The sequence below is a fragment of the Lissotriton helveticus genome, chromosome 10, assembly GCF_964261635.1.
Source record: "Lissotriton helveticus chromosome 10, aLisHel1.1, whole genome shotgun sequence".
NCBI lineage: Eukaryota > Metazoa > Chordata > Amphibia > Caudata > Salamandridae > Lissotriton > Lissotriton helveticus.
Genome location: NC_136071.1, coordinates 187,991,491 through 188,013,757, shown reverse-complemented (window position 1 = coordinate 188,013,757; position 22,267 = coordinate 187,991,491). Strand labels below are relative to the sequence as shown.

The 22,267-nt window shown below is 42.7% G+C and overlaps 1 protein-coding gene across 1 annotated transcript in view; it reads right to left on the bottom strand.

Moving 5' to 3' along the window:
- DNAH3 (dynein axonemal heavy chain 3) overlaps positions 1 to 22,267 on the bottom strand; it is a 660,573-nt gene that overhangs the window by 34,460 nt on the left and 603,846 nt on the right. The window contains exons 58-59 of the mRNA XM_078665068.1: positions 19,615 to 19,757; positions 9,788 to 9,992 (exon numbers count right to left, since the gene is read on the bottom strand). Coding sequence (XP_078521194.1) covers positions 9,788 to 9,992; positions 19,615 to 19,757 — 348 coding nt within the window. The remainder of the gene's footprint in view (positions 1 to 9,787; positions 9,993 to 19,614; positions 19,758 to 22,267) is intronic.

The window sequence follows — 22,267 nt, the reverse complement described above, 5'->3', positions numbered from 1 at the left end:
AGTTTGTGCTTTTAGAATTGTTTATGGTTTTTTTTTTTTTATCTTTAGCATTTTTGTTTCCTGTAGGCAATGCTAAAGAATTACAAAGAAAAAAAGCCATAAACAAATCTAAAAGCTCTAACTCAAATGCTCCGAGACCTATTGCATGCACCCATTCAGTTGTTGGCCTCTCAGCTGAGTCTGCCAACTAGACAACAAAGTGGAGGTGGGGCGGTTAACTAATGAGGCAGTAAAAAAAAAATGCGTTCTGAATTAGTGAGACCGTGGCAGAAGTGCAGGCTACCTGACTCTGAACTATCCCACAAAGTGGGTCATCACACTGCCCTCCAAAAACTAACAAAGGGAGCTAAGCGGCCCTCCTGTCCTTTACAAGTGACCCCTGGGTAACAGCAGCATTGGGCTGATGTGTCTCAACTCAACACCAAGAGATATGTTAAATAAGGGGGCATATAAATAAACTGTACTTGCATGTGTTCTGTCAGGCCCCTAGCCAGAAGTAAGTGTTTTGGGGGGATCATCAACAAACAACAGTGGTTGCGTGTGTGTGTGTGGGAGGGGGTCTCACATCAGAATAGTTTTTTGAAAAACCTTTCAAAATGGTGTGGCTTTGAAGAATGAAGTGCGGATGTGCTGCTGCAACCGCAGATTGGAATCCGGCCCAACTTGCCATCCAGCGGTGGCCCACGAAGCACCAACGTGCTTTAATGTTAACTTCCGCTCTCGGCGCCTTAAGATACCATTCTGTAGGTACTCTATAAATTGTTTTAACGTAGGTGGTCGCCTGCTACAAGATTCAATTCTAACCTGGAAGTTGTGGAAAGTGCCGCAGGGCAGTGGTTTCTCTGCTCTTTCTAGCTAAGATGATGGATGGTGCCGGTGGGGGAGGGTGGCACTGAAGATCTCTCCGGCCCCTGGAGTCATCAGGTAGCTTGCTGCAGGAGAGATAAGAAAAGGGGCGGCGTCCGCCCAGCGCACAAAGGCGGTGGATGAAGGCTCTCCACCAATAACCCCGGCAGGAGGCGGGTGAGGAGAGGGAGGGTTAGTCGATGGTGAGGGGGTGCAGTGGCTGCTCTGGGAGGTCCGGGCACAGCAGCACCCCTCCCGGCCAAGCTCCGGAGACAGTAGCTTCTCTTGGACCGGCTGCTGGTAATGGATTAATGGGCAGAGGGGAGGCGGTGTGGGAGGGGAAGATGAAAGAGGCTGGGCATGGGCGGGGAAGGCAGTCGAGACACAGAGCACACAGTGAAATAGAGGAGAGGCAGGGGCGAGAGAGCTGAGAAGAGGAGGAGGAATGCAGGAAGAAGTGTGTGTGTGGGGGGTTGTTAAAATAGAGGTGGCGTTGAGAGAGGAGGAAAACCCAAAGAAATCTCAAATTAAAAAAGAGAAATAGGCTTCTTCCGGCTGGATATGAAATTACAAGTCTGATGTTGAGGGTTTCTGCTGGTAGAAATCTGTTTTCAGATAGTCGGACAAATCTGACGGATGCTAAAAGTGACTAACTCGAACCAGGAGGCAGAGCCTATTTAGCTGCATCTCCGCGTATGTCCGCCCCGCTTAAGCAGCACTACAAAGAAAGACTGAATATTTATTTTAATATATTTAAAAAGTAAGGGTTGTTGGAGAAATGGCTGTACATCCACCCACCCAATAAGAGTGGGCAGACAAATAGTCACCTGGAAAGAATACTTTCTAAACTTTAAAAAGTTGACAATAAGCAACTGGAAGGAAGAGATGGGGCTGCGCGAAGGGTCAAAACAATGGCAAGTCCCAATTGTGTGCAGATGGGTTTGGTGAGGCTAATTAATAAAAACATCGTTAAACATTGAAGATTACAGGTTTCGTACTTACGACGTGCAAAAGTCACGAAGTAGGGCTGACACTTGTTTTGCTCAAAACACAGACAAGGCAAGGCTAAACTGCTTGGAGGCGATTTTCTAAGCAGGAGTGACGGTCTTTTCTATTTGTGAAAGAGACATTCCTTTTAGCCAAACATGGTGTCGATTTCTCTGTTGATTCGACCCCTTCTATTCCTGACTCTGCTTGCCGGTCCATGCAAATGAAAAATCCCTTGTTTTACGCCCCTACCAGGTGTTTCTAAATGTTAATGTGCGTGTATATGTTTTATAAGACACAGCCAGTGAGATAACAGGAGGTTATCGCCCCGCCCCCACAAACACATGCTGGCCGGAGACAAAAGGCAGCTGGAGTATGTGTGACCCCGGATCCCTGAGTCCTGTTTGTTAAAGCATGTAGACTTTGTTTATGTTGGGCGCATGTTATCATGTTTTGTTTTAGAGAGCTCAAAGAGAACCCTGACACGCGCCTTACCAATAGCAGAGAGGTCTGGGTGGGCGAGATATGCATTTTACGATAACTAGGGTTAAGGGGCTTTCCTTTACGTACTGAAAGATCTGCGGCAGGAAGTTGTCAACGTAAATAAACACCTGGATACAAACCAAATTGTCCTATGCCTACTTTGTACAAACGTGCAGGTAAGAGCAGAAAAAGAAACACCTGGATGCATTAGCGACTTCGCAGAATTCTGTAAGAAGTGCTGCGACTGCTAGAGGTGGAAGGTGAATATGCCACAAACCGACCCGCACTTCCGACACAGTTCTGGGCAGTGAAGCGGAGGGCGGTCTGAAGTTGAATTGGGAAAAGCTTGTGCTGAGTGTTTGGTTACAGTTCTGGGCGGAGGCAGGAGAAGCTTGTGCTGGAGTTCCTAGGATGGGCGGTGCTGGCAGACTACCATTTACGTAGTAACAACAAGAAAGGGTGGAGGGGGCAGGGGAGGAGGGGGCAGGGGAGGAGGGGGCAGGGGAGGAGGGAAGGGCCAGAGGGACTTGATGGGAGTGGTGGGGGGGAGGGGGAGGGTATAGAGAGGGAGAGGAGGAGAGACAGGACAGGGGGAAGCAGCAGAGACACGGCGGGTAAAATAAACAAACAAGCCTTTCACCGTAACACGGCTGGCAGGGGAGGGGGCGGAGAGGGGAGAGGTGCGACACGGCAGTAGGAGGAGGAGGGGGGAGGAGAGTAGGGGAGGCACGGCCTAGCGGCAGGCAGGCAGGGGAGGAGAGGAGGAGGGGGGAGGAGAGTAGGGGAGGCACGGCCTAGCGGCCGTGCAATCAAGTAGTGAGGGGGCGGAGCTGGGGGAGGCTGTGAGAGAGAGTAGGCAAGGCAGGCGGCTGGGGGCATGTGCACGCGCTTTTAAGCTCAATGCACATGCGCATTGAGCTTAAAAGTCACGGGCACTGCAAGGAATCGCCACGATTCCTTGCAAGTTAGATAAAGTCTGGATGAGCCCCTATAGTCTCGCTTGCTCGATGCGCATGCGCATCGACAGGCGAGACCTAATAAATGGTTGGTCGGTAATGTTTATCATTGACAGTGGTGCTTCGATAAACCTTATGCCTCAGGAGAAATACAATGAATTGTTTCAGTTACCGCAACTTTCGCCATCAGAAACTAAAGTGTATACATGGGCTGCCTCAACGCCCTTTAAAAGTAAAGGTTCATTTGTAGCAATGATGAAACACAAGAAAAGTAAGGTGCAAACACCCATCCATGTGCTTCAAGGTACAATGTCAAATGCCTGTCTGCTCAATTTCAGCACAGCTGCTGATATGGGACTGATTACCATAAACTACAACATGAATGCTCACCATGAAATAGTCAGTCAATTCCCTTCATTATTTCATGGTTTAGGAAAGCTTGAGACTATGAAAGTAAAGCTGCATATTAATGAGGATATCCATCCTGTTGCTCAAAGACATACAAGAATTGCTTTTCATTTACAAGATGCTGTTGAAAAAGAACTCGAATCATTACTTAAGCATGATATCATTGAGTGGTCCACTGGTCCCACTCCGTGGGTTTCTCCCATAGTGGTGGAGCCTTAAAAGGACAATGAAGAGCTGTATGCATATGCATTGACATGCATCAGGCAAACAAGGCAATTGAACAAGAGCGACATTCAGGTCCACACATTGCTGACATGGTAATGCAATTAAATGGTGCAAAGGTCTTTTCTTGCCTTGATTTGAATAAAGGTTATCATCAGTTAGAACTCAAAGAAAGTTGTAGGTACAAAAGACTAAGTTTTGATGTGTCATCGGCTGCAGAACTTTTTAAAGACTTTGGGCCATATGTATGAAACAAAATTTTGTTCGCAAACGCCGAAATGCGCAGAATTTCGGCGTTTGCGATCGCAATTCAGGTAAGTGGGTTGTAACAGCCTCGCAAAATAAGGAATCGCAAAATAGTGAGTCCCTATTTTGTGATTGCATTTAAGGAATGGCAAATTGCGATTCCTTAAATGCAATGTAAGAGGCACAGAAAATGTGCAATTTGGCCATAAGGAATCGCAAATTAGCACCAACTTCAAGTAGGTGGTAATTTGTGATTTCTTTGAAAAATGCACTTTTTTGCATTTTTCAAAATGCCATATGGCACACATACATGCCCTTAGGGCATGTATGTGTGCTACATGTGCACACATGTACATTTCAGGGGTGCAACAGGATGTCCTTTTGGCACCCTTGAATTTACATTCGTAATTTGCGATTCTCTTATTGAGTGTCACTTTTTATGCTTATTAACCTGGGCCCAATTATAGATAGGGTGCACTTTACTGTTGGTGCCCCGGCACACCTTTAAGCAGGTGCACGGAGTGCACACAGGAAAAGTGTGCCTATCATGTAGGATGCGCTTCCCTCAGGGCAGCCGCGAACTTGCACTGCCCCAAGGACAGCGCATTCAAGAGGAATAAGGCGGGCTGTTTAAAAGCTGCTCTGTGTTTCTCTGTGCAGGAGGCAACCCATCTACACTTTAACGAGGGGTTTAAGACCCCCTTGCAGGCGTATATATGTAATACAATCAATTAAACTCAGGAAAGGGAAAAAAGGACATATGGACACACCAGGGAAAAAAGTGATAGTCTGCAAATCAAAAAAGAAGGAAGCAAACTTTCATTATTTTAAATCCAATCAATTATTGGGGCCCAAATTTTTAACCCTCTAACCCTTTTACGAGTAGTCTTTGTTTTGAATATAGCAACTTCAAGGTTATACATAGATAGCATCTGTGCCCTCCAAGTGAAAAATAGCGGAGGTTCGGTAGATATCCATTCTTTAGCAATACAGGCACGGAACACTGCCATACATATAAATAAAAAGGCGGAGCATTCCTTCGGTCTCGACAAAACTTCAGAATCAGTGCCCATGTGTTACGTGTCTGCAGCAAAACAGCCACATCTGCTACAGCTAGTGCCAGTGCCAGTACTCCATTTAGACACTTTCCTCGGTGTGTAGTACATATCATAGAGGACCATATAATGTCGAGCCCTCATCCTACCTGAGATCAGTACATCGTTGGCTAACGAAATCGATGACTGCAATTCAATTGTCTGAAGATTAAGTTTTGCTTTCCATTTCTCTTGAAGTTGCTCCAGATCATCTGGGAGTAGGGAAATCAGTTGAGAATAAAAAAAGCCAATTGAGAGCCCCTTTCCCAGCCCCTCAATCAAAGGAAATATCTTAAACCGTATATCATATTGACCCAGTTGTCCATAATAGCTGCGGATTTGTAAGAACTTAAAAAAGTCCTTCTTTTGTATACCAAATTTACGTTGTAGCTCTATAAAAGACAGTGGTTGACAATCATGAAACATGTCTCCCAGACTAGAAATCCCATCCTGATACCAGTTTCTAGTTACAGCGTCACGAAAAATAGTAGGAAGAATTCCCGCTGCCTCAAAGGGAGTATAGTGGTTTATTTGGGGCAGACCTAAAAACCTCTTAATTTGCTTTCAAATTGAGAATGCCGCTAAAAGAACCTTAAACTTAGTTTTTTTATAGTAGCTTGGTTCCAGTATCTTCAGAAGACACCCATTAGCCTCTTCTCCAATAGCGAACCTATATATGGAGGGATAATGACACGGTAAGTGCCTACATTTTTTGCCAACAACTAAAGGGAAAATAAATTGCAAAGCTGATGCCCAATAATACAATAAATAGTATTGGATGCCCCATCCCCCAATGATCTAGGAAGTACCATTTTTTTGTAGGCCCTTCTGTCCCTTTTAAAGCCCCACAGAAATCTGGAAGAGATGTTTTCAAGTTTTTTAAAACAGCCAGCGGGGAACTCTAATGGGATCGCTCTAAATAAATAAAGAAATTTAGGTAGCACCATCATTTTCAACACATTTGATCTTCCATGTAGTGATAAGTGCAAGTGATTTAGACGCTCTAAGGTGGATTGAACTTTATCTAAAACTGGGTTGAAGTTGGTTTCTGGAATGTTACTAACTGGAGAGGAAATGTTAATACCGAGATATGTAGCCTCTCTTGCAAGGAGTATACCTGCCGGAGGATGAGCACCTACATACAAAATTTGAGTTTTATTAATATTCAACTTATAACCTGAAAAATTACCAAATTGCCTTGCAAGAGCTTCCACGGCTGATAATGCAGGCTGTAAATCAGTAGTTGTTACCACAATATCATCGGCATAAGCTAATGCTCTATATTCAACCTCAGCAATGGTGATAGGTTTAATTTCTCTGCATTCAGTTAGTGTAACCAAAAAAAAATCAATGTATAGGGCAAATAATAAAGGGGAAGACGGGCAACCTTGCCTAGTGCCCCGTAAAATCGGAAAAAAGCCGACTCATTTCCAGCTAGACGTATAGCTGCCATAGGCGCCGAGTACATAGTCTGGACTGACTGAAGGAATCGTGGCCCAAACCCCTTCAGACGAAGAACTTCCCAGAGATAGGGCCAGGCAACCCTGTCGAATGTCTTCTCGGCATCCAACAGGGTCACACCTATAGCTGTTTTGGTCGCCTGTGCCCAGTCCATTAGGGCAATGACACGACGCACGTGATCTGTCGTGTCCTGGCCAGGAATAAACCCATGTTGTAACTGGGATACTAAAGAAGAAATCAGACCAGAAAGCCGAGTAGCTATGATTTTCGAGTATAACTTACTGTCAGCGTTTATTAAGGATATTGGTCTGTATGAAGATGAAAGCAACGGAGACTTATCTTTCTTTAGAAAAATTGTGATTATAGATTTCTGCCACGAGGCAGGAGATATGCCTTCTTGTGCCGTGGTAAAAACTTCCCGCATATGGTCCTTCAAGACTGAAAAAAATGTACGAAAGAATTCCAGGGGGATCCCATCAAGACCAACTGCTTTCCCCACGGCCAAAGAAAAGATCGCCACTTCAAGCTCCTGCGCTGTAAATTCCCCCTCTAACATTTCTCTCTGGGTATTAGTAAGTTTTGAAAATTCATAATCACCAATAAACTCGGCAGCCTCCTCAGCAGTATATAAAGAGTCTTCGTTTAAGTATAGATTACTGTAAAATTCTCTAAATGTTTCTAAGATTTTTCCCGGTTCAGTGTGTGTTACACCGTTAGAGTCTTGTATAGCCTCCACCTTCCTAGCCACAGCTTTCTGTCTTAGCCGTTTGGCTAATAGACGTCCTGAATTTTCGCCGACCTCGTACATGTCAGAGCGATGAATTGCTATTTGTGCAGCTAATTTTTCAGCTAGGACTTTGTAAATTTTAATTCTTTGAATTGCCAGCTCCTTCAATTTTTGTTCATATAGTGGGTTTGAGTTAGTGGTGTGCGCTAAAGCTAGTACTAGAGAGCGTAATTTGGTCAATTCCGTAGCTTGTTTAACCCTAATGCTACGTTGTTTATTTATGGAGAAACTTAGCGTTTCCACCCCACCCAGGACACCAGCTTTAAAAGCATCCCAGACAATGACTATCGGAGCTGATTTTAAATTGAAGTCAAAGAAGTCTGGTATCCATTTGACCATGTGTAGTACATACGTCTGGTCAACCAATAGCTGACGATACAAGGTCCATGACCTCCTATTAGAATATGGCACATTATCACTCACTAATTCAAGAATAACAGGGTTATGGTCTGATATTATCCTAGGATAGATATCAATTTTGGCATTGGTTAGTAGTTCTGAGGCAGCAAAGAAATAATCAATACGCACATGCTTTTGGTGGGGAGCTGAATAGAACGTATACCCAGACATACCAGAATTTTTCAGCAACCAAACATCAACTAACCCAAGCTCCTTAACCATCCCCCTAGTGGCTTTAAACACCTTATGCTTTCTGCCTGAATAGACACCATTGTGACGGATATCAAAATCTGACGGTAAATGGAGATTAAAGTCTCAACAGACCACGAGAGGAGCGGGCCAGGAAGCAAGCTCGATGCTGATCTCATTAAGCATTTCCGGGTCATCTAAATTAGAAGAGTATATTGAACAGACAGTGTAAACAGAAGTGTTGACCTGCAATTCAATAATAGCCCATCTTCCATAAGGGTCTGCTTTAGCCCGTTTACACTCCCCCCAACCAAATTGTTTCAAAATCGCTACCCCTCTAGTAGTTGAGCCTTGCTTTGTACACACCAAAACTTCAAGCCCTAAATCCTTCAGACAGTCCCTGTTATTCCACACAATATGTGTTTCCTGGACACATAGAAGCTGAACCGCCATATTCTTTAAAATCAATGCCATGACCCCCCTTTTTGTCCTAATATTGAGCCCACAGACATTCCAAGAGCAGATACAAATCTTAGCCATTATCAGAAAAGAGAAGAAAAAAGAAAACGAATGGAATTTTATTATTGCAACATCCTGCTTGCATTCTTCTCCAATCCTTAACTATTATCCATGCCCCACAAAATAGGCTACCTCTGCAGCTGCTGTTCCTTGCCCCTCCAACCACAACCCCACCCCACCCTCCCAACCCAGAAAGCCCCTTACTAACCCCCCCCCCTCACCACCACCACCCCACTCCAGAGGGCTGCCATCAGGGTGCGCCCTAACAGTGCACCTCTTGACAGCTTCTTTGCCTCCGCGCCTGCGTTAATAATGCGGCGCGGCTGCAGAGGCCAAGGGATTCCCTTATTCTCATTCGGCCACGCCCCCAAGCAAATGAGTCAATGCCCTCTCGAGAAAGTACCGGCGCTACATGTGCGCCAGTGAATTCAGTATTACAGAAGCGCCACACAAACCTGCGGCCACTTCTGTAATACCAACGTGCCCTGGGGGCGCACAAAGCAGGCGCACATGCCCGTTGTGCCCCTGGGGCACGTTCTGTAATACGGCACCTGATACTAAAACGTCTTCTCGCTTTTCAACGTTAAGTGTTTTTGGTTGACCTCATATTGTACAGCCTTGTAATGGAATATATAACAAGCTGATCATGACTCCATTGATTAAAAGATTAGAATGGCCCATTTTTCTAGCCCTGTCTGTATGATTGGATTAGAAGCCTGCTAGGTAGGAAAACACTTTATTTTATTAACTAACTTTTGTACTGTAGGGTTTTTTGTTATGATTACTACATCTCCCATTTAAACTGCCTGGCTCTGGACCGGTCTTAGCCTAGTCTCCCTTAGACTGATATGTTCCGTTTTGGGCAACTTATTCAGTAGAAATGCACAATTGCACTGTATTTATTTTCTGGGCTGCGTTCCAAATCTTGGTATGTCAATTGCTATTGTATTTTTGAATGGTTTTAGGATATTTTGACTGTGGAGTGATTCACGTTTTATTCATGCTCATGTTGATGTTTTTCAACGTTTTTTTATTAATCAAGCAAATACACATTTATTATTATTATCATTATTATTATTATTATTGGTATGTTTTCACAGATGTAAAGCCAAATAAGCATACAGGCTGAATAAATACACCACAGACTTTAGTTGTTAAACCTTAAAAGGAGCAAGAAGATAAAAATATACCTGTAAGAACTGTAGTCGTGTAAGAAGATCTGACACGTAGCTTCCCATTGGTTTCAGCGACGGATAGGATTTAGATGCCCACATGGCGGGAACCTTTCCCACAATCATACTGTTGAAAACATCCTCTAGTTCAGAAGACATTAAAACTAGGCCTCTGATTGCTTTTCCTAAATTGATAAGGCTTTCTCGAACAACTTGTGTAAGTCTGCAGCAACAACAAAAAAACATTGTAAGCTTCTGGGATAGGTCAATTGAAAAGTTATGTGGCAGCAGCATATATATAAAATATAAAAAGCATATATAAAAATAAAATCTGTTATTTACCTGCAAGGCAGATGTTCCCCAATTTAGTACAATGGCTGATAACTAATAAGAACTTTGCATTACGGATGATTTCTGTAAGGGATTGGGTCGTAGGTCCCGGTAGGAACGATGTACAAAGTCTCACGTCACACTTAACACAGGTACTGAAACACCCTTAAGGGTAGAAGATGGTTACACTGGAGGGCATGGACAATAGGGACATAGAAGAAAAACAAATTCTATCAGAAACTTGACCGCTATGCTCTACATGGTGAGAATCCACTTCCAAGTTGACGAATACACATCCAAGGCACTTTAAGTAGCTTCAGCACAAAGTTCCATCTCGGCATATGTTTGTTGCCTGGTATGTGTCGTATAGTTGCATTGGGAGACCTCTCTTGGTGAAATTCGACCAGGCTTACCGCTCCTTTGTTTTTCCATGTGGGTTCCCTTGGTTTCTTTCTTCCTTGGTACATCCCTTTGGAGATTTTCCTCCTTTTCCAGTGTATTTTTTTATGTAGTTTCTAACAGTCTACTACAGTCTAGTGGATCCTGGAAAGGCTTATTTTCAGTATTCGTCGGCTGCCCGCTTTATTCGGAGAGTGGTAAGCAGTATTTCATTATGAATGTTTTTTCAATACTTTAGTACCATATTAATCCGTTGTACCTTATTAACCCCTTCGCTGCGGGGGTAATTCCCCCGCTGTGCTGGGGGGGAGGGGGCACGCACAGCGCCCCCATGCTCATGACGAGCTCAGCTCGTCATGAGCCACAGCGCTCCTGTGCTCATGACGAGCTCAGCTCGGCACAGGTGCACCGGCTCCCGTGGAACGCTCAGCACAGCAGGGGAATTCTCCCCGCACCTGAGCGTTCCACGGGCCATCATAAGAACCGGAGCGCCGTGGCTCATGAGGAGCTCAGCTCGTCATGAGCATGGAAGGGGTTAATCAGTATACCTGCTTCCCACTGAAGTGAAGTACTGCAATGCATGAGAGAAATGCCTGAGACCTTACCACTGCCAGAGAATCCTATTTCTCGCCACTCTCTCTTCCTTAACCCCCAATTTCCCCATGTTGCTTCTTTGCCTTGCAGTTCAGCCTCCTGCCGGGGTAGGGAATCAGTGAGCGGTGAGGATACTCATTAGGTTCACTGCTTGGCTTTTCGAAGGGTAACTGTTTTGACTGATAATAAGGGAAACACAACTTGCAGAATCAACCTTCTCAGAAATGTAATTGGTGCAGTTCTTCCTCTACACAGTATGCACTGATGCATCCTAGTAAAGTTAAAATCCAGTTAATTCATATTAATGACTATTATTGCAGTTGACGTTCATCCAAAGGCAACAAATTGTTGTCTGTGCACTGAGGTGTAATTCTGTAGAGATCTTCTCTGGATGCGCCCTGTCCTCAGCCTTAAATGGATGTGATAGTGGAAAGAAAGTAGACAGCTGTACATTCTGGATTAGGGAAAATCTGTCATACCTTTGGGCAGAAAAGATGATTTTGCTCTCTGGGGTTTTTAACCCAGAGAAAACAGTAATGAAGTAATTTAGAGTTTGGTACCATAAATTGGTCGTGATCCCGCTTCACAAACCTGATGGTGTCCCTGGTTTACTTAGAGCTGAAGGAAGAGCTAGATTTGTACTGTTGGTACCTCAGCTGGCTCTGCTGGCATAAACCCTTGACCTGATGGCCCATCCCCAACTAGGCTCCCAGTTCACAGTGTTGCTCGCCCTGTCCTCATTAAAGCATGGTGACCGTCACTCATTTTCCCAAATAGGCAGTTCTTAGTAGGTTGAAAGCTCAAAATGGCCCCACGCCGGGGAAAAATGCCCCTTTAATTCTGAAAATAAATTACCCTTTTCAAACGTTTTGTTTCAGAAAATAAAAAGCTTTGTCAATCACTGTAGGCACCAATATCCTTGCCTGCATGGTGGGTGACCATAAATATGGTGTGCTGGCTTATGGCCTGCCTGTCAGTCACTAAATGAGACTCTGAATCTATTGAAGAGCCTGCAGCTCAGCTATACACCCTACCACCACAAACACTGTCTTAAATCAGGTGTTTTAATTTCATTTGTTGGGGCTTCAATGGTTGAGCTATTAACCGAGAAGCATATCAGAAAATCAACAAGAATCATATCCCACAGCAAAGTAGAACTTAGCAGCCAGTAGAAACTTTTTCACCTAGCCCATCAGTAAATGATAGACAACTGCATTGCCAAGGAAGTAGGGTATTCAGGATTTCTCATACCATGTCATATACCCTGTTATTATGCATACTTGCCATTTAAAATCCAGTACAAAGGACCATATGTATCATGCCCAAATGCGTTCGCAAACGCCAAAATTCGCAGAATTTCGGCGTTTGCGAACGCATTTTCGCGAAATGTCATGTATCACACAAATCTGCATGCAAAATTAGGAATCGCAAAATTTTGCGATTCCTTAAATGCAATGTAAGAAGCCCAAAAAATTGCTAAATGGCCTTAAGGAATCGCAAATTACCACCAACTTCTAGTTGGTGGTAAGTTGCGAATTCCTTGAAAAATGCACATTTTTGCATTTTCAAAGTACCATGTGACGCACATACATGCCCTTAGGGCATGTATGTGCGCCACATGTGCACCCATACATATTGCAACAGGGTGTCCTCTGCAAATTGAGAATAACTTCTCATTCATTCCTATGGGCCTCCTGGCCCATAGAAAAGAATGGGAAAGTATTCCTTAATTGCGAATTCGCAATTTGCGAATTCGAAATTAAGGAATATCAAGAAATCGCTAAAAAAATTGCAATTTTCTTGATACATACCAATTAGAGATTCTGAAATAGCGATTTCTTAAAAATCGCTATTACAGAATTGCTAATTGGTACCTTGATACATATGGCCCAAAGTTCCTTCTTCCAAAAAACAATCCAAAGAGGTTTCTTCCATGGAAAGAGGAATTAATAAGGAGAAATACAAATATTTTTCCTAGTTACACCTGTAGGGTAGTAGCACAATTTTGGTGCAAATCCAGGTTTATATTTCTTTGTAAATCTGGGTTTGCATCAAAATACATGAGCCGATGCATGGGAATGCCCATTGTCCACCCAAGTAACACCTAACCAACGCAAAGTAACACATGGCCGTGCTATGTGCTGCGTTGCGTTGCTTTGTATTTAATAAACCACACAAAGCCACGAAATGTGGCTTTGTGTGGCTTAGTAAATCGCTACAATGATTTTTGCATCCGACTGCACCACAAAAGTGTGGCAACCCTGATGCAAAATCATTGTAAATCTAGCCCTATGTGTTTTACTCGCTAACACTCATGCGAGTAAGCATGTTTTTAAGACGAGAAAGACTAACAGCCTGATTCATCATTCTCCCGTTTTGCGAGCCCCTAATAGCGATTCATAAGGAATCGCTATTAAGGACTTGCAAAACGGGATTCATGTAGAAATTGCATGAAGAAATGCGATTCCTACACATTCCTTATTTGCGACTAGCAAATTGCTAATCGCAAATAAGGAATAACTCCCCATGCCAAAAGGCCCATAGGAATGAATGGGGAGTATTCCTTATTTGCGATTAGCAATTAGCTAATCGCAAATAAGATAGCGATTTGAAGGGTGCCAGGGGTGTCCAAAGGACACCCTGTAGCACCCCTTTAATGAAAATTGAAACAGGTGTTGCGCACACACATGTCCAACTTAAAAAATGCTTTTAAAATTGTGAATTCGCAATTTTTAAATGGATGATGAATTGCATTTAAGGAATCTCAAATAGAGATTCCTTAAATGTACTTCCTCGCAAAATAGCGAAATCGCTATTACCGATTTTTGCATATGGGGAGATGGAGAGAGGCAGTGTAAGAGGTGAGGATAGTATATAGTTAGATATATTAGTCTTGGCAAGACACACAGTTGAGGAAGTCACTTTTGAGTCTGATTTCAAACGCAGGTAGGAATTATATTGTCCTGAGACTGAGTGAAAGAATATTCCACTGTAGAAGGATGAGGAGATAAAACGAGCAATGGCAAGAATTTGCACAGGAGGTTTTAGAACAGTGAATAGGTTATCCCAATATCTTCAAACGTTGACAAATGGTGTTTTAATGTGGATAACACCTGTGTGACGTTATCCTAAATTGGTTGACAGCAATAACCTGCACATTGCCGTTTCCTATCAGGAAGGATAACCATGTCGCTTTGTAATGATAATAATTAATTATTTATGTCTTTATTTTAAAAGTGTTCAGACAGACTGGGATCTATTTAGCAACCTCTACGTATTGACATAGGGCAAATAAGTGTTATTTGTCTCTATTAAAATATACTTTCCTATAACGTATGCCTATTTTACATGTTTACAGAGAAGTTTACTGCTCTTACGTGGATGTTAGTGTGCTTCGCATAATAAAAACAACAGTGATATTGTTTTTTGCTACAATGCAACATACATCTGCAGTTTAATGGAAAGGAACAAGGAAAGTAGGGGAGATGAAAAAATTAAAAAGAAGGTTAGAGGAGTTTGAGCTGGGAAAATATGTCTAAAAAGGGCTTTTTTGGATTAAGGGCGAAAGAACATTAAAACCCGACCCGAAGGTAAGGAGTCTTATAATTAGTTGTCAAGGCAGTGGTTGAACTGGACAGATTTTTGTTTAATCCTAAACTGAAGTAACAATATTTGACACCTTGGTCTTCAGTAAGGTAAGGGAGTGCCACAGGGCTGGAGTCACCCCTGTGAAAGATGAAGCCGGGTGAAAATGTAATTTCTTTGTCCGATTTTAAATTATCTTCACTTCTCTGATTGTTCTTTATCAATCGAGATCTTCAGAGAAGAAGCAAGGTATGGTGGATGTTTACAATCAATTGCCTTGAAGATCATGCATATTCATTTGACCCTCATTCAAGCGTCAATTGGAAACCAGTATCAGCACCAGGGAGATGTGATTACACTTTTACTTCTTGACCCGTAGACCTGCACTGGAATACAGCCTGGCTTTGAGGGCTGACAATTTGATTTTTGGGAACCGAATCAATGCTGTTGTAAGAGTGAGTGAACATCGCAGGAGTTTAGAAATGCTTTTATTAATTGTTTACTAAATGGAGTGCATCTCTGGCAGTTTTTAGCAAAATGAAAGATATGGTCATTTACACTGACATGTTGATTCATAAAGAAGCTTAAAGACTTAGGCCAAATCCATTTCCTTTGAGTTTGAAGAGCCATGAACGTAGAATAACTCATGCAATCCTTTAAACTCAATTCAACATGGAAAAATAATATATTCACTTATTAATGTATTTTTTCTCACCTCTTCTTTCAATAGCACTTTAGCACACCTGCACCTTATTATAGAGAATCTATTATACAGTGTTCATTTTTATTCGCAATGCAGTGTCAGATGTGAAGTCTTAGAAAAATGTATTAATTGGATTCTCTCCCCTCCCTTTTGTGTCTCCTTTTCGGTATGTATGATTAGTTGCCAGTCTTCAAGGTAATGTATAACAACATCTCGTTAGATCTGAACATAGTGCTTTATTTTCTGTGACTTTCTCTGCTAAAAAAAAGAGTTTGGAGAGCCATGCTATGTTGAAGTATGATTTGGTGTGGCAGAATAAAAGAAGAATTTCAGTCTTTTCCAGACGAAGGCTAAGAATGTTAGCAGCCACCTAGTTCTGTAGCTTCTCAAGCCAGGATCTTAGTAAATCATTAGTTGATATAACTTCCAAGTAAATTTGAGTATCACCTGCAAATTGTGAATGGAGATGCTGGGCTCTTTCATTAGGACACACAATGCTCCATGTACAAGTTCAACAATGTGGGTGCTAGGCTAGACCCCAGAGGGACACTGCATGTTAGCATGGCTGGGTCAGAGGAATACTTTCCTATTCTAACGATCTGTTAACAATTCATTTGGAAGAGAGAGACAACCTGAAAAAGTGTCCCGGAAACCCACGTGTGTGTCTATAATGTGTAGCAGCCTTTCATGAGCAATTATATCAAAGACCGCAGAGAGGTTCAGAAGTGTAAGGAGACAGGAGTCGCTTTTGTCCAATATATCACCAAGTAGTTTCACGGTGCAGTTTTGGTGTTAGATCCTTTGTGGCAACCATGGGCCGTCTTACAATAAGTGTCCCAGGGGCGCAACGGGCGTTTGCGCCCGCTTTGCATGCCCCCGGGGCACTTTGGTATTATAGAAGGGGGCGCAGACGCTTGTGTGTCCCCTTCTATAATACCGATAACGCTGGCGCGCTTAAAGCGCCAACGCTACCTTCAGAGGGTGTTCCCTCATTTGCATAGGGGCGTGCACTATGCAAATGAGGGAATTCCTTTGACTCTACGCCCGCGCCATATTACAGAAGCGGGCGCAGAGTCAAAGGAGCCCTCAGGAAGGGCACTGGCAGTGCGCCATTTAAAAGGTGGCACACTGTCAGTGTGCCTCCTGAGAGCAGCCCTCTGCAGGGGGTAAAGGGGGTCCCATGGACCCCCCAGACATCCCCTTACAGGCAGGTGCAGTCACTGACTGCACCCACCTACAAGGGGATCTCTATTACCCTGTAAAAGTGCATGCAGGTGCTCCGTGTTTTCACATGAATGCACTGCTCTGGGGTCAGCGCGAGTTCGCGGCTGCCCTGGGGGATGCGCATACATCATAATAGGGCGCATTGTGATTGTTTGCGCCCAGCACACATTTTAAAAAGGTGCGCCGGACGCAAACAATAACAATGCATAATACGGCTCCAGATTGGTAATGTGCTAGTAGTTTCTTGATTTCAGGCAAATAGATGAGCTTATCTGAAACACATTTTCAGTCATCTAATCAAGCCAAGGTAGGTTTGAGAAAGGATGATCTTTGTTACTTTGCTTTGGATGTGCCTCCAGTGTTTTTGGTAAAGGAGCTCTTAGACCTATTTTTAGAGATTTGGGGAAGATGCAATTTCGGAAAGAAAGATGATTAGCTAACATCACGCCTTGACGAAGATGTTAAAGTTCTTCTTGATTGTTGTTGAAGGATCACAGCAATGTCATCTCCAAGATCTTTACCTCTCTGATCTGATCTGCACTTCAGCAAGGAAAGATGCCAAGGTCAATCTGATTGTTCGGAGTGCCAATAAATTCACATAAAGCTGCTTGTTGCTACCATTCCTCTGGTAGCTCACCTTCTATTTATTTATTTATTCATAAAGTTTTATATAGTGTTTACTTGACCCAAGAGGGTATCAGAGCGCTTTACATTTAGGATCCTTGCGTTTAAAGTTACATCAGTTACAAGAGCATAGTAAGGTACAGTACACATAAACAATGTTGCAAGAATTCGTAATAGGGAGGGGAGGAAGGAGTAATAGCGGGGAGACGAGGAGGAACTGTGCCCAATGTCAAGCTGAGTAGATGATGGTCAAGGGGGAAACCAGGTCCAATCTCCTCATTAGCTGTCTAGCAGCTCTACTGGGCATAAGCTATGCTGCTCAGGTCTCAGCGTTCAGGAAAACCAGTTTTGAGTTTATTTGATTTGAGAAGCTTATATAGCGCTGGCTAGACCCCGAGGTATCAGTGCGCTTAACCAGAGGATCATTGCATTACAAAGTACATCTAAAAAGGTATATATAGTGCTGGCTAGACCTGGAGGTATCAGAGCGCTATAACAGAGGAACATTGCATTACAAGTTGCATCAGTTACAATAGCGTAGTGAAGTACAGTACACAAACAACGAGGTCGAGAGAATCTGTAGGAAAGGAGAGGAGGAAGGAGCCATGGCAGGGAGATGAGGAAGAACTGTGTCCAATGTCCGTCTGGGTAGGTGACGGTCGAGGGGGAAACCAGGTCCAATCTCCTCATTAGTTGTCTAGCAAATCCACTGGGCATCAGCCATGTTGCTCAGTTCTCAACGTTCGGGAAAAGCTGTTTTGAATAGGTAAATAGGCTACAGTAACAGAGTCAAGAAGTGGAAGAGCATGTCCCCACTAGGGGATAGAGGTAAAAGAAGGAGGTCGGGGGGAGGGAGTAAAAACAAACCAGAGAAGGAGCTGGGGCTGCCTTTTAGGCCGATGGGGGATGTGTTCAAGGTCTGGTCAGAGTCCGGGGGTAGGGAAAACTGTGGCAGCCATCATGGGGAAAGGCAAGGGATTCTGACCTTGGAGTTAGAAACAGCAGGTACCTATTTTAGACTTTCGCTCTATGATTTCAATGCAGATCCACAGATTATCAATGACGATACACCCCTCACTAAATGTGCCTGACACTCTGCTAGAGAAAAATATTGGCCCTGTAGAAGGTGGTCTCCCAAACTAGCTCATGATATACGACCTGGTCACCAAGAGCAAATTCATTAGTTGGTCAAGCTGCTGTGACCACTGCTTCCCAAAAAGACACTGTAAAGAGACCTCACACCTAGTCTTTACTAAGATTCCAGTAGAGTGTAGGAAACACATTAATTCTAGTAGTCTTTAAAACAGCATAGCTAGAAAAGTATTTTCTGGCTCAAGAAGAGGAGCATTCATTTTGATGTATCAAATATTTCTTGAAAGCAGAAAAGCCTTCCTCAATGAGGTCAGCATTAGCGCTTCCATTTTGTTCGTGTGAGTCAGATTACATTTTGCGTTATTGTTCTGAGAATTCCAGTTCATATAGCAGATGCATGGTATTGTCAAATGCATATCAAGGTCCTTCATGGGAGACATCCTGCAAAAGCTAATTACCCGGATAGTGGTACATAAAGTTCTTGCTTAAATCTGCTTTTACCACCCTCTTCACTCTACCAAACTGTGGAGGTGCTCCTATCGGAACATAAAGAAGCCCCCTGCATTGGTAAAGCTTGTCTTCCGGGACAAAACATAGGTACATTCTTTGTACTGACAAAAAGATACTACAAAAACAGAGATCCTTGAGCTTGAGACACCAGCCAGCAAACACCCTGCAGCTTTGAGAAAGGGCTCCATTGCGAATTGTTTTTTTTATATATTCAGATAAACCTCGTTTTCATTTTCTATATTGGGTATTTGAAAGAGTTCAAACTGGTTGAATAATAAATTAGATATTTATATTTAGATCATTCATTGCTCTTCAACATGGTAGACTGTTCTGCTGCCTTGTGTGCTTTTTTACATCTAAATCAGCAGAGAAGCCTACCCACCAGAGACTCTCTTGGTCACTGATGGATGTACCTGCCAATGACAGTGCAAACGTAATATTAGGAAAGGAAATATTCTATGACCAAATGCCATCAGGATCCCTTCTTATACCATTGATGCTTGTCTCATCAGCTTTTTTAATAGCAGTATAAAGGCTGGAAGTTTAATTCTTACGGTTCTACCGTAAGCTTGTAAATGTTGCCACTGTGACATAAATTTGTTGGCAGGAGCACTGCACCTTTACCAATAACTTTGAAAAAAATACATTTGGTAAACTAAGGGACAATTCTAAACACTGTGTGATCAATCATAACAGTTTAAAACAATTGGAAAATGTCAACCAGACTTAAGCTGTTCATAATGTCTAGCAACCAAGGTCAGATTAATAGAATTGAGATATGTACCTGTTAAATCTGATAAGTTCTTGTCGCAGGACGGTGTTCATGGACTCGTCATAGACTACAGGGTATTTCTCCATCACCATTTCGAGGTTAAAGTCCTCTGGTAACTTTGAAAGTATGTCTTTTGCCAAATCTTCTACAACTTCCTAAAAAAATGTAACTCTATTTAATGCTTTACCTTTAAGAGCAATATGTGTAGCTTTATGAAACACACAGTATGATGATACATTAGGAATATCAGGACACTTCAGTTTACAAACTCCTAAGACACTACTAGCTGGATTCGCTTAGGTTTTTACCCATGGACACAATTATGTGATTTGGTAGGGAGAGCATACAGCAGGAGGGAGGGAGAAAGCTGGTTAGTCTATTGAATGAGGTGAAATTAGTTGGATTTGATGTCATAGCTGAGCAAAAGAACACTAGCATCACATTAACTGGCCATGAATATCAATATTCTGATTGTACATCAAGTTTAAGGTCTTTATATAACCAAGTAAACAAATGACAACAGTAACAACACACAGTTTTATTGAAGGACAAAAGTACACAAGTCTTCTATCATTGTGAGCTGAAGAGTGACTGTTTATTCGTGGGAAAGGGAAGGTGCACCAGAATAAAGTCAGTTAGCTCCAAGTGTATCCAAAATAAATTTTATTATAGTTGAGGTACCAAAATTGGACATCAGTCAGAGTGACTGTTTATTGTTTCAGTGTGATCAAAGAGGCATATACCTATGCCAGGAATGTGTGAAAACCTAGACCTTCCAATTAACCAAATCCCTTCTATTGAAAACATTGCACCCTACATAGGGAGTAGTAAAATCCTGTACTGCAGATAAGATTTCTATCCCTAGGAGCAATGGTCAATTTTACTGCTTTTTATAACCCTGCAGGGCACCGTTGGAGCGTTAGCGCAGGAAGGCTAAATGGCTGCCTTTACTGTACATATCCCACTGAAGTTGAATACTGATTTTTAAGATGTGTTCCAGGCTCAGCCAAATACGACCAGGTGCAGATTATATTTAACAGTCTCCAAATCAAAACTGTAAATTTCTTGACTAATATGCCGACAAGCTCACCAAATCCTAAAATTGCGATATAAATTGAGCAAAATCCCTAAAATGTGTTTTTTCTTCAAGGAAGAAATTTGCAACCAAATATCGGTGTGGTGTTACATTTTTGAATTCATTCAAGGTATAACTAACCTGTTTTCTCTCACGGGATGCATCACAGCTTTGACATGTTTCACCCTCTTTATTAATAGTAATACAAATAGTATTTCAATTTGATGATTGAGGCGGACACAGCTCTAAAACCCAATTATGATCTTTGCAATGCATGAGAAGGGGATTGTATCTGACAACCGATTGATCTTGGTACTTTTGGCATTGCCATGGTGTCTTGGCATGAGGTGTCTTGGCATGAGGTGGGAAAAACACACCTTCTGTAGAAACTGTATTGCTAAATACCAAGAAATATATACTATGCAGCACTATAGGTGCGGTTTGAAATTTGCCTGGAGTAGGACATAACATAGCTCATATTAGCTTCCATCTCTCAGTCTGCACCACTAAAAGACCCGTTAAGTTTTAGGGGATACGAGTAGTAGGAAGGCGAGAGCTACAGGATTCACTACACAAAATGGACCGAGCATGGCACTAACTATACATGCAAATCTGTTATTAGTTGTCATTCTTGAGGCAGAGTTGGGGAATTCACGAGCTTCTTGAGTCTTCACATGTACATACTAAAATCAAAACATATGTGATGTCTGCTTTTAGGTCTGGGCTTGAGACAACTTTAGGTTTTTCACCAGATTCATGCAATCATATATTTCATACATAAAAAATACATACACAGAGGGACTTTGGGCTTGCCTTCCTCATCCATAGATCTGTTCAAGTGTCATTCACATTTTGATTCTGCCCACGGCAGCATAGAGAATTAGCCAATAGGCCAGGTGATGAAATGAACATGTTTTTGCTATTTTATTCATACATTGGTCCATGTAAGTTAGCATTCGCTTCCCATTTTATGTTTAGTCGACATTATGAATCATGCTCTTAACTGCTTCTTGCCTCTTCGAGAGCATGGGTTGTGAAAAGTTTCATTTCTCCAAGGTTAGGCCTTGCTTTGCAAATGAATACACTGTTCTTATTAGCGCATACCTTTCCCACTAGATAGAGGTCTTCTCCCACCAGTGTAGTGCAGGCAAGGACAGAGTGACCTTGGGTAGAAGATACTGTGTGGCGGTCCTCAGAATCGAAACCCATCCTACTGTACTTCTTTGTGGTAGCTGCACCTGCTTGGAAAATTCCATTATGGGCGGGTCTTCCTTGGTTCTGAAATTTACAGTACTCTGCAACACCCCTAAGCGACTGGGCATTCGGCGCTCCACTCAAGTGTATCTGAATAAACATACACTTGGTGTGTATTTTCTACAGTCTGACCGACTATTCATTTGGTATGGAAGGCTGAGAGGTGGTCACAAGTGACCCGGGTGACCCTAAACGGGCCACTTCCTTCACAGCCCACTTCAGCCATTGGCAGTATTGTGCTTTAAGTGACGGCAATTTTGCTGGTCACATGTCCATCTCCTCTTAAAAATAGTGTGCTGGAGTTCCAGGATTGGTGGGACAAGCTGGTAGGTGAAG